Source organism: Haliotis rufescens, unplaced genomic scaffold (assembly GCF_023055435.1).
Source record: "Haliotis rufescens isolate VD_foot unplaced genomic scaffold, xgHalRufe1.0.p SCAF_11, whole genome shotgun sequence".
In the NCBI taxonomy this organism is placed as follows: Eukaryota; Metazoa; Mollusca; class Gastropoda; order Lepetellida; family Haliotidae; genus Haliotis; species Haliotis rufescens.
In genome coordinates, this window is record NW_025963791.1 from 40,835,334 (window position 1) to 40,850,408 (window position 15,075).

General features: G+C 39.1%; 3 protein-coding genes across 4 annotated transcripts in view; 2 read left to right on the plus strand and 1 right to left on the minus strand.

The window, feature by feature from the left end:
* Positions 1-3: 3 nt before the first annotated feature.
* On the plus strand, positions 4-11,620 carry LOC124142360 (UPF0602 protein C4orf47 homolog). Of its 2 annotated transcripts, none has more exons than XM_048392730.1 (7): positions 4-379; positions 4,400-4,619; positions 5,026-5,163; positions 6,168-6,243; positions 9,152-9,340; positions 9,502-9,677; positions 10,262-11,620. In XM_048392730.1, exons 1-7 carry the CDS (start codon positions 289-291, stop codon positions 10,302-10,304), a joined length of 933 nt encoding a protein of 310 aa, XP_048248687.1. In that variant the 5' UTR covers positions 4-288; the 3' UTR covers positions 10,305-11,620. The 2 variants fall into 2 exon arrangements, with proteins under 2 accessions (XP_048248687.1, XP_048248686.1); XM_048392729.1 differs by lacking the exon at positions 6,168-6,243 and adding an exon at positions 7,273-7,348 and having other exon boundaries at positions 5-379.
* LOC125378034 (MFS-type transporter clz9-like) lies at positions 388-4,075 on the plus strand. The gene is made up of 2 exons (XM_048392728.1): positions 388-1,270; positions 1,481-4,075. Exons 1-2 carry the CDS (start codon positions 1,247-1,249, stop codon positions 3,278-3,280), a joined length of 1,824 nt encoding a protein of 607 aa, XP_048248685.1. The 5' UTR covers positions 388-1,246; the 3' UTR covers positions 3,281-4,075.
* A 467-nt stretch (positions 11,621-12,087) lies between the features above and the next one.
* LOC124142319 (general vesicular transport factor p115-like) overlaps positions 12,088-15,075 on the minus strand; it is a 37,597-nt gene continuing 34,609 nt past the window's right edge. The window contains exon 23 of the mRNA XM_046510728.2: positions 12,088-15,026. Within this exon, the coding sequence (XP_046366684.1) occupies positions 14,952-15,026 (75 nt within the window). The 3' untranslated portion in view covers positions 12,088-14,951. The remainder of the gene's footprint in view (positions 15,027-15,075) is intronic.

Consider the following 15,075-nt stretch of genomic DNA (forward strand, 5'->3'; position numbering starts at 1 on the left):
CATTGGAAGCATCTCCATAGCAATTCTGGCAACAATCTCCTTCTCAACAACATGGATTGTGGTGTTCTTTTGCTTGCGTTCTCGCACCTGTCATGATATTGTGATATTTTAAGAAGGGAGACTTTTTACTTTTTATTTTAAAATTACTTTTGTCTTACCAAAAAGTTCTTTAACTTTATGTTTGTCTCTCACTTTGATATGCTCAAGTTGTGACAGCTGAAGTGAAGAAGCATATCACCAACTGCATTAGAATACGTTTATTTTTTGTAAGCACTTTGATATTCCAAGATGGGTGACAAGAAAAATGATATGGACAGGGTCGGCGTGTTCCAGGAAATGGGCTACATATCCATTGGAGATAAATACAAGACTCCCGGTGGTAAGTTAAATTAAGTCTGATTTTGTAATAATCTTGGACTAGAATCCTAGATCTGTATCATCTTTTATTTATAGCGAAATTTATCCATAGTTCCAGTAGTAGGTAACAAATTGTGTTTTATCTGATTTATTTGTTATGCCTTTAGACATTCATACATGGGGTAGCTGTCCAAAAGAGTATTGCCTTCCCAAGGCTATTTACAAGTTGAAATGATAGCCATTGAAGGGGCACTACTATCTGGCTACTTCTCGGGTGTCTATGAATAGAAGTTGTGTATGATTCAACTAGTAGTAATATGAGCTTTCAAAAAAACACATCGTATCCCTTCAGTGAATTCAGGTGAATAAATAAACACGTATGACAAACTTGGTTAATAAAGTATGAAATTTGATATAAAACATCACTAGACCTTATGATTTACCATTTAAAATTTTGGGAGCCATGCTTTACTGAGCACTATAACCAAGTTAGCGCTATATTGAAGAGCGCAATAGCGAGGGAACACTGTACAGGATATTTACCATCCCCAAACACTGGTGTGATAACCTCTACAGATAGTGGATTGCAGTGTATGAAGAGACTAAGCTGCAAATATCCAGGCAGTAGCAATGATATTCAGTAGAATACAGTTGGGATCAAAACATGAGATAATCTGTATTTTAACATGACTGTAGGAAATATTGGATGTTAGAAGCAGCTTTCTACTGATCACTGGCTCTACATTATCGTCAAGTCACACAAGTTCGATCGACATGTAACTTCGATCGGCCATTTTGAATGATGTTTCTCGCGAAATGTAACGAGAAATTACGGTACCTGCAGCTTTGATCTTCTGACAACACCGCTTTCGTTCGCTTGGACCGGAAAATGCTTCGTGTCAAGTTACCAAACGTAAGTAATAGCTCATATTACGGCACACCTGTCGTCTGCTTGTTTACGTTCATGGTGTAAATGTCACGTGATGAGACATGTGATGTGCTCGCCAAAATTTAAAACTATGGAAACAAATTAGGGTCACTTCTTATTGAAAATGTTATGCTTTTTGAGAATTTCTGTCTCTGGAGTTTTGGTGATATATAAAATAAACCTTTATTTTTACAGGTTTTGACCAATGGTGAACCAACCAGAAGAGGTCAATATAGGCAATATTTGTCTGCAGCCCTAGACAAGGCATATAATGCTGTTTTAGATGGAATGGCAATTAGGAAAGCTGCCACTACCTTTGCTGTTCCATTTGCTACACTGCATGACAGGATGAGTGGGAAGGTTTCTATTGAATGTAGTACCACTGGTAGAGAACCACTATTGTCCATGGAAGAAGAACAGGGACTTGTTTCACATATTGAAGCCATGGCAAATTTTGGGTATGGCTATACAAGGGCTGAAGTTACTACTATTGCCACAGACCTAGCAATATATGTTGGAAAGAAGTCAAAGGATGAACAACCCCTATCACTTCAGTGGTTCTATGGGTTTATGAAGCGATGGCCTGATCTGTCAGTGAAGAAGCCACGATCCCTTGAGATACAGAGAGCAAAAGCTACCTCAAAGGAGACGATCACTCATTATTTTAATGAGCTTGGGCACATCATGGATAAGTACAACCTGAAGACATGCCCTCATCGCATTTATAATGTTGATGAAAAGGGACTTATGGAGCATCATACCCCACCATCAGTTGTTACATCGAGTCAGAGTACTGCAGCTGCAGTCACAACATCAAGATCAAGTACTACAACGGTAATAGGTTGCGGCAATGCGTCTGGTAGTTCTATACCACCGTATTTTGTATTCAAGGGCAAGAGGATGCGGGAAGAACTCCTTTCAGGAAGTACCCCTGGAGCAGCAGGCACTGTAAGCGACTCTGGCTGGTCAAACACCGAGATTTTTCAGCACTATCTGACAGAGCATTTCCTGAAGCATGCTGTCGCCGCGTCTGCAGATAGTCCACTTCTTATTGTGTATGATGGTCATAGATCCCACGTATCTATTCCACTCATCGAATGGGCACGTCAACATCACATTATTTTGTTTGTACTGCCTGCACACACGTCCCATGTTTTACAGCCAATGGATGTTGGTTGCTTTGGACCTTTGGCTAAAATTTACAACAACCTCCGTCATACGTATATGCAGGAAAATGCCACAAGTTCAGTTGATAAACATTCTGTTTGTGAACTTGGCTGTAGAGCTTATAACCTGTCGCTGACACCAACAAATCTGCAATCCTCTTTCAGGAAATGTGGAGTCTATCCATTTGACAAGTCTTCCACCGCCAATATCAACTTTGCACCATCAACAGTTTTTAAGTCGACTGAACCTTTGCTGCATCCTGATACTGGTGTTATTGATTCATGTGTGCCAGTTGGAGACAAGGTTGTCACTTCACCTACTGAGGGCAATGATTTAGCAGGATTCTTTAAAGACAAGACGACTGTACTTTTCAAGAAAGCTGTGCCTACTAAAAAGGGAAACGTTCTGAGCGCTGTTGTCGGGGGCAAGGCCATCACCGAAGACGTCATTCTGAATAAAATTATTTCCCACCAGACTGTGAAATCGGCACCCAAAAAAAGAAAGCAAGCACCTAAACCAAGTAAATCTTTAAAAAAAAAAAATACTGTCACTGCAACGAATGCAAGTACTGGAACTTCACGGTCCAACGCGCATCAGGACGATAGTTTTGATATTGATGTGACAAGTGATGACGAACTGTGCTGCAAATGTAGCAAATTTGTACCTGATGAGGTTCGAGCTAATGTCTCCCTGATCATAACAACCTGGGCACAATGTACCCACCCTACATGTCAGCACTGGACACATTTACGTTTCTGCACGCCTTTTCGTGTTGTGCGTCGACATTCTGAGTTTTGGTGCCCCTGTCACGATGAGCCTGAAGAATAACTCCCTGCATCAACCTTGTAAATAATCTGGATATTTGTGACTTTTCATCGGTTTTTTTTCAATATTAAAACTTAAATGAACGTTTGATGGACAAAGATGTAATAAAACAACTGCGGACTGTTCTAATTCGAATTTTGACACAAGAGATCGTCCATACATGTCATCCCGGTTATGCGACAAGCCAACCAATCAAATGATCGAACTTGTGTGACGTAGCTTTCTGGGTCACTTCTGTTGACAGTGAGAGGGCGGCCATGCCGCGAGTGTAAATTTCAATGGAAATACGTGGATTTGGGAAATGTTTGTCATAAATAAACAAGTTCACAGGTAAGATATTTGAAAAAAAGATTATATAAATGTTACTATGAATATTCAGCGACTTTTCGTAAGTGATCGAACTTCCATGACACGAGGATACATTTTCTAAACCATGCTCTATCCAGGGCTACCTGTTTATGTGGGGCTCTTGATGGCAAGAACAAGGTACAGGTATCTTATTCATGTACAGTTTAAATGCTTTCACCAATCTTCCCATGGCAAGTGTGTCCGCTAGCCTATATCAAAGCCTAGTTTCTACACTTGGCTCGACCCTGGCGCCACCTTGTGTAGATCACGAGTTGTGCCCCTTGTAATGAAAACGCGATATCCAATCAGATCGCTGTTCTTATCTCATATAGCTTCACAAAGATGGCGACTACTACAGGCGACGACCTTGTCAATCAGATAACGAAAACATTTCCGATTTCATCCCTGACACAAAAATATAGCCAATCTTTGGGGGGTTTAAAAGATGAAAAAGACAGGCAGCGGTAAATCACAGTCATATGAAGGTGTACCAGTCGTGGATGTTGATTTTGTGAAACGTTCTCTGATTGGACTGTTGATATGTGCGATAGTCCAATCATATTTAGCACAGGAAAGTGGGCTTAATGTGGCAAGGGTGGAAACAAGACTTTGATAAAAAGGCTAGGAGACGCTCTTCCCTCGGAAGATGGCTTTCACCATCCACCTGGAACTATGTATGATTTTTCACATTGGTGGAGCAACTAGCATATAGTATATACTATTTGAAAATCTTTGAACCTAGAACATGTTCATGGTTTAATTGTTTTGTTTCAGTTCAATTCAATGTAGCGGCAAGTAAAGGCAAACAGGTTTTACCTGGTGGAAGTAAGGAAAAATCTGCCCTTCAACATGGCTACTTTGCTGAAAAGTTCAACCGAGTTATGGAAGGAGAGGCATACAGTGACCCAATCAAAATGAGGCGGCTGAGGCGTTTAGAAGATTCTAAGAAAAATCTATCAAAGGCATTTTTACCAAGCAGTGGTGAAAAGAAAATGTAATTTTCATTTAATAATTTCGTGAAATGACTTGTAATTCTGTTCTCAGAATATTAAATTATTATAATGCCAGGAAAGAAACCACCGACCTTCGCTTAATAATTATGGTTGGGTTGGGCTGGGGATCACTTGGAATGTTTTGCTTATCAGACTTATCTAAGTACCAGAATATTGCTCAGACAGACTTTTAGATTTATGAAGTTGTGTAAAATATAGAGTAAACTACAGTTATAACGAACTCAAAGGGACCACTGATTTAAGTTTGATATAACTGTAGCTCGTTATAAGCATATATACAGCATATATACAGCAAATGTCCGGGACCAAAAATGTGTTCATTATATCTGTCAGTTTCGTTAAAAGCGTGTTCGTTATAAACATAGTCTACTGTATGTCTCCCTGTAGGTCTGGTCTAGGGAGTCACTATGGTACTCTGGGTGGCCCAATCCCTGCCCTCAGCCCCGGAGAGAAGGCAAGTAAGCCATACAAGTCCCCTGGGAAAAATGTCATGACCAACCCCGGCAAAGAAGGTACAGGCTTTGGGTAAGTGAACTGGGGATTGTTTGTGGTTTAATCAGATCCTGACTTTACTTCAGTCTTTTAGATATGATGTATTCAACCTTAACAGACAGATATACCTGTACATGTAGCACATCTGGAGATTCTCCACAATAGTCGACGTTTGGCTCACTTATTAGTTTTTATGTTGGTGTTTATGTCAACCTGACCGACTCATCATTTGATATGCAACCCTGAAATTTTGTCACATTTGTAGCTATAGTTGTCAAGAAAACTAATCAAAACTTTTATCCAAGATAATTCTTTACCAACTATATTTGTTGGGGTACATTAAATGAAACCTTCTTTTTCATTGTTAACCCTTTATTGTGAAATTGAAGCAGAGTTGCAGACAAAGTGTAACACCTGCCATATATGTAACTAGCTGTACGGAAAACACTCTCTGAATAATGTTTTACCTTTTTGTAGCCTGTTAGTGGGATTTGACCTGAATCACAAGTTTATTGTTTTGGCTTTCTATGGATTCCGATGTACAAGACATACTGATGTTGTGAAGATATGTTAATAAATAAGTTGCATATGACCCCGTGGTATTTGATTGGCTAACAAAGCAATTCCTTTAGCGTTTATCATGTTTATGTATCCATAAACCGAAAAAAAATAGGCGTTGCCCACTGACTGACTACTGTTTTCTGATTGGCTGATAATAGAATGGGCAGGGCTCTTGTTGTATGTGTGCGCGGAATGATGTCACTCATTTTTTGTATTGTCTTGTTTTGGTGTATTAATAATTTGATAAGCAGTCTGTGAAGTTATTATTTTTGACGTATTTATATATTAGGATTGACTTCAATATGTTGTTGTGATTATGGAGTTCTAGATGTAAAAAACGTTGTGAAAACTTTGCATAAATCTGCTACATGGATTTACACTGTGTGCACACCGGTTTCTACATTTATATCTCAATGTGCAATAAATGTGTTAATGTCAGTTCTTAAATATTTGAATAACACTATGACATGTTGCAGATACCTTCATGTGACTCTGGGCAAATACCCAGCTCACATGATCGAACCCTACAACAGTGCCCAGGAAAAGGCCAAGGTCGGTTGTATGACCAGTGCTGTATGACAATTATAACCCGTGTGATGACACCAATCACTGTTTGTGTCACTGTGCTGCAGTGTGACCGTTCTAACCTGTGTGAATCACCAAAGCACACTGTGCTTGACTTGGCATGTCTGTGTTCTCAACCCATTACTAAGAATGACTTGCTTATTAACATTGTTTTCTTGCAGTGATGATCAAGCTAGGATGATCACAGACGAAGAAAACCATTATTGCATGAAATGTACTTGTCATGTTGACTGTGGGTAGCCATTCTCTAAACTACAGATACAGTTCTTTCAATAATTATTAGTTTATTATAATAGTGATGCTATTATAGTTAGACTCATCTCTCCTGAAAAATATTCCTTGTTTCCAGTAACCCTGCTAATCACTTGACCAGAAATTTGGATGTCATTTGTATATGTTGTCGAGAAAACTTATCAAGACTTACTATTAGCAGGTTTAGCAATATACTTCAAAGAAATAAAATACAATAATTCTGACTTTTAACCCCGACTCATATTTCTTAATGGCATGATTTTACCCCAAAGAAATTATTTTCTTTTGGCCTTGACACTTCATTAAGTCCAGATCAAAAGCTGTTTAAACACTAAAAGCCTATTCTTGGTTATATACCAATTTCTACATTCTGGAGCAGAACCTGTTATAATCTCCCATTGCACAAATTACTCATACAAACCCTGAAGCAATAACATGCGAACAATCCAAGTCTGAATTTCTGCAGTTTTGTGAAAAGAAACTAAGGGCTTCTTTCTATTGTATATCAAGAGAAAATTAACAAAACAAATATAAACATATTTTCATTTTTAAATGTAGTCTAAAATTCCTTATGTAAGTCAGAGACCTTTTTCTCTGTGGAAGTTGTGTATCTAGAGTAAAGAGAGGCACCTGTAGAACAGCGTGACAAGCACCGTGTTGCATGTGTGTGTCCTTCATTAACACAAGATGGCGATCTGCAGTCATGCACACAACTAACTAACCCTACCTCCATTATGCTTGTAGCTTTGTTGGAGTGACAATTGGTGGCTACCCCAAGTATCAACACGATGCATTTGATCGATCGCGGGAACTGGCAAAGGTCTGAATAGTGTAAAAGTAAAATATGTAGTCAGTAGATTGTCGTTGCAAATTTTTAGTCAGTAACTAGTAGGCTGTAGTAGCGCCACACTCTGGTAGAGTAGGGTCATAGGCTATTACAGTGTCAACACACTGATAGTCTAGGGCCAGGGACAATCCCAGGTGTCAGTGCACTGATAGTGTAGGTCATAGTCTACGTTCCCCTACTAACAGTGTCTCCATGCACCTGGAGCTGTAGTCTATGTTCCCCTACTAACAGTGTCCCCATGCACCTGGAGCTGTAGTCTACGTTCCCCTACTGTAGTCTACGTTCCCCTACTAACAGTGTCTCCATGCACCTGGAGCTGTAGTCTATGTTCCCCTACTAACAGTGTCCCCATGCACCCGGAGCTGTAGTCTATGTTCCCCTACTAACAGTGTCCCCATGCACCTGGAGCTGTAGTCTAAGTTCCCCTACTAACAGTGTCCCCATGCACCTGGAGCTGTGGTCTAAGTTCCCCTTCTAACAGTGTCCCCATGCACCTGGAGCTGTAGTCTTACGTTCCCCTACTGTAGTCTATGTTCCCCTACTAACAGTGTCCCCATGCACCTGGAGCTGTAGTCTAAGTTCCCCTACTAACAGTGTCCCCATGCACCTGGAGCTGTAGTCTAAGTTCCCCTACTAACAGTGTCCAATGCTTCACTCCCTGCTTTACATCCCAGCCTGGGGCAAGTACAAGATGTATGTATGTGAGGGTGTAGTCTACGTTCCCCTTCTAACAGTGTCCCATGCTTCACTCCCTGCTTTACATCCCAGCCTGGGGCAAGTACAAGATGTATGTATGTGAGGGTGTAGCCTACGTTCCCCTACTAACAGTGTCCCATGCTTCACTCCCTGCTTTACATCCCAGCCTGGGGCAAGTACAAGATGTATGTATGTGAGGGTGTAGTCTACGTTCCCCTTCTAACAGTGTCCCATGCTTCACTCCCTGCTTTACATCCCAGCCTGGGGCAAGTACAAGATGTATGTTTGTGAGGGTGTTGGACTTGGACTTGATCAGCGTTGATACCAACTGTACTGTGTTCATGGAGGCCTGGTGTAATGGAGACAACTGACAGTTGTAGTTACACAACTTAAAGTCAGGATTTGATAGATTTGATGCACAAATATTTGTTTGAATTTAATCTAATTCTCCTACGTTGCTGATGACAGCACAGATACGTTTGTTTTTCTGTAGACATGTCATTTTGTTGCATCTCCCTCCAAACCAAAATTATTTAACGTTGTATTTGTAATGGAAAGTGTTTATGTTTCACAACTGAGAGTGTTTGTAACAGAACATTATATATTCATGATATTTGGCAACAGAATTATTATTTTTATAACAGAAAGTAGTTATATTACTTGACAAACAATGTGTTAATGCTTGACAGCAGAAAGTACTTATACTTGGCAACACTTTTTCACATAAGAAATTGTTATCCCCGCAATGGACATCGTCGGTCTGTGCAAGATGTTATTTCTGGTGCAATATTTCACTGTACAATATTTCTTCACCAAAAATAGATAGGTCTAGTGGTGAACTGGTGCCTTTTGATAGTTTAGGATATTTCAAATAAATATTTTTGTGTTTCCATGGCGACAAGTTTCATGTATATATTCACAAGTATGTACCATTGTTGGTGATATGGAAACAGAATGTTTTTATTTTTGACAACAGAAAGTTATGTGCTTGACAACAGAAAGACTTCTTTACAAAGTATTATTTAATATAACAACAGAAAGTGTTTCTACTTGACAACAGAAAGTTATAATGATTGACAGAAAGAGAGTGAGGGGCACCGGAAGCAAGTGAAGGGAGGGGCCTTCAGGCTGAACATGCACCCCCAGGCTCTGTTTGACTCCAACCCCTACCGGTCAGAGAAGGCACTGCCCCCAGTCAGGAAGTCCAGTTCCGCCACACTCAAGAGGAACGACTTTAAACCATTTAAACCCAGCTCCCCAGGCAAACACGTGAGTCCTGTGGACAGTTGTTAGTGAAGGGTCAAGACTAGTTGTCTTGATAGTGTGCAATTCCCTGTTTTGTATATTTCTGTGCATCTTGAAACAAACATTTATCGCTGATTTATCTCATGAAGACATACCGCTTATCATGCAAGCTGTTTTTGTTCTAGCCCGGCGGTTCCAAGATTGGTACATTCGACCCCTATCCATCACACTCTCAAGACCCATTCAATGTGCGTGTCAAACGGCAAATCAATGTGGTCAACAAGAGTGGGAGGATCTTCGTGCCATCACAAGGCCCCAAGACGACACCCTGTATATCAATTGTGAACCAGCATGTTAAAAGGTCAGTACTCTACACATGTTTATACGACCAGTCCACTGACCCTCCAATCAGCCATGGGTGTTGAGTGTTGCGTTACGGTGCAGTGGCGTGAAACCATCTTCACTCTTACGTTTGTTGTTAAATGCCGCGTTCAGGATTATTCCAGCTGTATGACAGTAGCCTGTAGATAATATCTTACTGTTTGCATTATCAGTTCATCACAGCTAACTGATATAAGATGGGGAAAACATGAGACTTGTTCATGACAATAGCTCTATCATTTCTACACGTCAGGGCCACATCTGATGTGTTGTAGGGTTTGATGTTAAACAGGGTCTTGGCAGCTTGGATTTGCTGCTGTGGCATATGAATCAGGTGACCCCCTAAATCTGAAACTTTTAACATAGGGGTAATGACAAGGACCAGATATAAAAAACAAACCAGTTTTTCTTTGTTATTCCAAAATTTGAATCCATTAATATTTACTCTGAAGGAGTGTCATGGGTTGCGTGTGAAGTTGTTAACAAAGAATCATGATACTGTATTGTGACTGGTGCATCTTGGATGAAAGATGTTTTCATTCCCTTTCTTGTGTGTATTTTCAGAACCATCAACGTCCAGAATTACAGATCTGCAACCCTGGCCTAGCGGGGTACAGGAAATATGTCATTGAAGCTTGAATAATAGACAAGTATGGATTATGCAAAGAAACTGTTCTTGTAACCATTTAGATATTCATTTTTAACTGTATGATTTGGATGAAATATTTCTTAATGTTTTAATGTGAAATGTTGAATTAATGCTAGGTACAATCATGTTACAACAGTTTAGTTATTCACTGGCATATTTCAATGTTAAGTACATGATTTAGTTATATTTGCACTGGGTCTCCCTGGAGGCTAACATTTGATGAGCAATATGAACTGTGATAAACATTTATATATAAATCTATCTGTATATTATTGTCATGTGTACATAAGTCATGCCCAACTGTGTTAACATAGTGTATCCCTTCAGCTCCGACTGGCCTTCGTGGAATGATGTCGACAATAATATGTGTGATGTGTCTTACAGAGCATTTAACCTCCTAAGCTTAAAATGGTGTTACTCTAAACTTTACATCACCTCAAACATAAAATCCAGATTATGATTGATTTCTGTATCAGTATGAATATACTTTTGAATATTCATAACCTGCCATTTTGATGCCCCTCTCAGGATAAATAAGATTATTCCGTCACCTTTATAAACTAGAAACACTTTGCAATAAGTCATGCATGTTCTCTACCAGTATAAAATAGTCGTCTTCCTATAGATGGAGCAGCAGTGATGTCATAACTGTTTAGTGTGGATAAAAGTTGAAAAATCAAGTTTTTAGGCAAGTTTGAGGCTAAAGGATTATTTGAGTTGCTGCAGTTGTTTGTCAAGCGTGTTTTACCATGTGGCAACTGTGCAGTGCTTGAGATCACCATGATACCAGTATTACCATTAAATAATGCATATCATCAGTGTTTAAAGACTTTGTTTTATTGCAGTTCTATTTTTGTATGTCAAATCTACATTTTTCGAATCTGATATTATTTGAATGTTTTCGATAGGACATATCTGTACATGTAGATTTTTTTATAACAGGATATGATACCCCGGTACACGTTTTGAAAGGCATTTAGAAGCGATAGACATAAGGAAGAGAATTCCCATAAATTCTCTTCCACGTTTATGTATGTTACATATTTTGGCCTTGTTCAACATGGAGTGATCATTGTCCTCCTGTCCTAGGAAAAATTTATTCAACCCTTTGTAGAACCTTTGCAGGTTCTTTTTCGCTGCCAGTTCCATGGAAAATGGAATAGTAAGGAATAGTGGCTGTCAATTTGTGACTCTCTCACTCATCTCATCAAGCTTGTGTTTCTCTTCATCAGTCAGACTGTGTTTGACACTGTAATAAAACATGTGAATAGTTATTTATCTTATGTGTTTTTTCCTCATGCAGTGTGCATGACAGTGAGTGAGTGTTAGCTTAATGTGGGAGGAAAGCCTGAAGAGATGCAGGTCTGACTTTTACCACCAGCACTGGTATGGTGCTGACAAACACAGAGACCCGTGACGACCCGGGGCGACTAACGGGATCAGGTTGTCAGGCTCGCTGACTTGGTTGAAGCATGTCATCGATCCCAATTGCGTGGATCGATGCTCATGATGTCAATCACTGGATTGTCTGGTCCAGACTCTATTATTTACAGACCGCCGTCATATAGCTGTAATATTGCTGAGTGCGGCGTTAAACGACAAACCCAGACAACTGCAGGGATGGCCTGACAGATTAAATATAGTAACTTCTTAACTTCTTTTGAGTAGTATACATAATAAAACATAACATGGAAAACAAATCACAGGATGATCAACAAATACAATGTGAACAAAACAGAAGTCGCTTCTCAACAGCCATTTATTCCCATGATGAGTGCGCGGACTCCTCCACATTCAAGACTTGTATGTACACAGCACCCTCATACACAGATACACTCACAACTGTACACACACTAACGTGGTCCTCACATCGCCTACAGGGGGACGACCAACATGGTGGTGAGGTGACATTATGGCTATGGACAAATAGCAAGATCTTTGATGAAAATAGAAAATATGATTTACAGTTCACAACAATAATTATTGTTGAGATGTATAGATTATTCTCAAATATAGGTCAAAGCAACTTAGACATGAATTGTATGACACATACTGCATAGCACATTAGATAGCAGACATGGATGTAAATAAACCAAGAATGTCTACTAGCCAGAGAGTATTGATAACATAAAGCAATAACCCCCCCCAAAAAAATGTTTGAAATTCTAGCCCTTAGGATACCTTTAACATTAACAAAACCAATCGGGGCTTGCTGGCTAGTCATTTCCATCCATGGCAGGCATCTTCTAAGTTGTGCATCTATGTTTCATGTTTTATGTTTTACTAGGGTATAGCTTTTTATCGGGAGGAAAACAAGCTGGAGAAATACAAATGATAAAGATATTGTATTTGGGAAACTTATTGACTTGAGCACACAAAAATTTAATTGAATAACTGAAGAAAGTAAAATATGTCCTCTGTTAACTTGTTTCATTACCAGAGGATTTACGAAATTTCAATTATCAAATGATGTTTTTCTTTACAGAACATACGTCAGATTAGGGACGATGACAGCTGGACCGAAGGAGATACTATTAATGATAAAGCAATCCTAATAGCATCCAAAAGTAGGGGAGTACGAGGAGGGCACTGAACATGTTGGCTACAGCATCGTCATTCTCTACATTTGCTCATAATCGTGCATTTAGTTAACACACACGTAAACTTGTCATAGACTATGTTGATCTGTGATTAAGTGTAAGCTGGAGTACATATACTGAACAGAAAAAAAAAGGTTATGAATTTTCTGAGGATATTTTTATGAAATTGAATGCTAAGTCTTCACTACTAAAGAAATATCTCTCACAGATTCATGATCCCTAACACTTTTGTTCAGTATATTTTATACAAGAACATGTTAGTCATAAAATAACTGGATAAGATGGACATTTCACATCTTAATAAATAATTCGGACATACTATAAGGGTGACCATGTGATGCCTATATTCGCTTACGATGACATCATCAACCTGGCATACACATTTATAATATAAATTAAATAACAGTATCACTATGTGATTACATCAGCTATTTACAAATATCATACAAAGTACACTGGTAGAACGTAAATTCCAATCAAATGTGCGTAATAATTAAAACAAACCTGTATCAATAAACAAATGATGACTTAATGAGAAACTTGGTTGCTCTTACCTTAGAGCAATATACAAACAAAAGAAGTTAAGAACACCCAATTTTTCCATATGACTATTGTTAATCTGTCATGGCCATGACCGATTATCTATAGTCACAGGAAACAAAATGGGTGTTCTTTAACTTCTTTTGAGCAGTATACATAAAGCTGGGAGTACATTGATAAAGAAATGACAATGAATTTGTCCTTTTGGCAATGTGCTTCAACTGGTAATGGTAGAAGGGAACATACAGCCATACAAAGCACAAAGCCTAATACACCAATATACCTCACAACATCCACACCCTGATACATCTTGACTAAAGAGCTTCCGATACAAAAATAAATTTAACAGGTTACATTTTTGTAGATATAAACTATACATGGACAGAATTAAGTCAATTATTTTGGATTCACGAATGCATGAACAGTTTTTAATGTACACGGTAACATTGTGTGCTAAGATACAGGTGCCTCGTATCTGAGCTGCCCTGACAGTAAATCCTAATGTCCGATGCATCGTCATCATTTGGTGTGTTTGTCATGAAAGGATGGTGAGGTGTATTGTCGTGGTAATATGTCATCAGGGATTTATCTAGCATGCCAAACTATGAGCCCTTGGCAAGCAAACTAGCGCAGGGAAGTCTTATTTTGTTCAAAATTGGAATTTCTTTTTAAAGTTCCATTTTATTTCAAATTTAGAGGTCATTATATATTGACATTACTTTCAATAAAGTAAAAACTTAACACTAAAGTCTCTTCCTCTGTCTTGGTCCTGATATCTGTGAAATACAGAATATATCTGTCGACCCAACAGAGCTATGGCATCAGCCCGGAGAGAAGATGTCACTCACTCCCTCACTCTGCTGGCACTGAGCCACCAGCAACATCAACCAATGTTTTACCGTGGACCTTTCCTCGGGTTGCCTATAAACTAGTACTGTACTTTCAGTAGCAGTTGATTTCTCATCAATATATTAGGAAACGTGACCCCACTGAAAGTTTGGATCCACACTATAGTCTTAAGCCATTCAAACTACAGGCAATGTTATCACTGAACATCAGGTAAAGCTATATAGTAATTCCTTTTGCTTAACAAATAAGAGAACATGGATGCTTTAAGCAATCAGATAACTTGGAGACTTAAGCTAACAGCTAACTTAATGACTTGACCAATCAGATAGCTTGAAGGCTTAACCAGTGTTATCATACCAATCAGGAAACATGGTTATCAAAGTAGTTACCATGGCAATCAGATAAAGTTGTATCAATCAGGTGACATAATTAATTGAACATTTATATCAACAACTGACAGATCCAACCGAATCAAACTTTCTGCAGTCACGTGACAGTATCACATGACTAGTTAGGCCTATGCACCACGGTTCAATGTGGATTCAGCACATCCTTATATGGTATGTTCCGAGGCACGCGAAGCACCCCTGGTACGCTGCCACTAGGTACATTCCGGTCAATCATCGCCTCCATCATAATCATCGTCGTCAGCGAGGTCATCTAAGTCTTCATCATCCTCATCTTCATCAACCTACACAGCACAAAATAAGTTACATAATGTAACAGGAATATGATAATGA

Bases quoted from the DNA above. Each gene is read 5' to 3' on its own strand.
- LOC124142360 (XM_048392730.1), top strand. From the start codon at position 289: ATGGGTGACAAGAAAAATGATATGGACAGGGTCGGCGTGTTCCAGGAA. The intron at 380-4,399 runs GTAAGTTAAATT...GTTTTGTTTCAG, and splicing joins TAAATACAAGACTCCCGGTG to TTCAATTCAATGTAGCGGCA. The intron at 9,341-9,501 runs GTGAGTCCTGTG...TTTTTGTTCTAG, and splicing joins CCAGCTCCCCAGGCAAACAC to CCCGGCGGTTCCAAGATTGG.
- LOC125378034 (XM_048392728.1), top strand. From the start codon at position 1,247: ATGCTTCGTGTCAAGTTACCAAAC. The intron at 1,271-1,480 runs GTAAGTAATAGC...TTATTTTTACAG, and splicing joins TTCGTGTCAAGTTACCAAAC to GTTTTGACCAATGGTGAACC.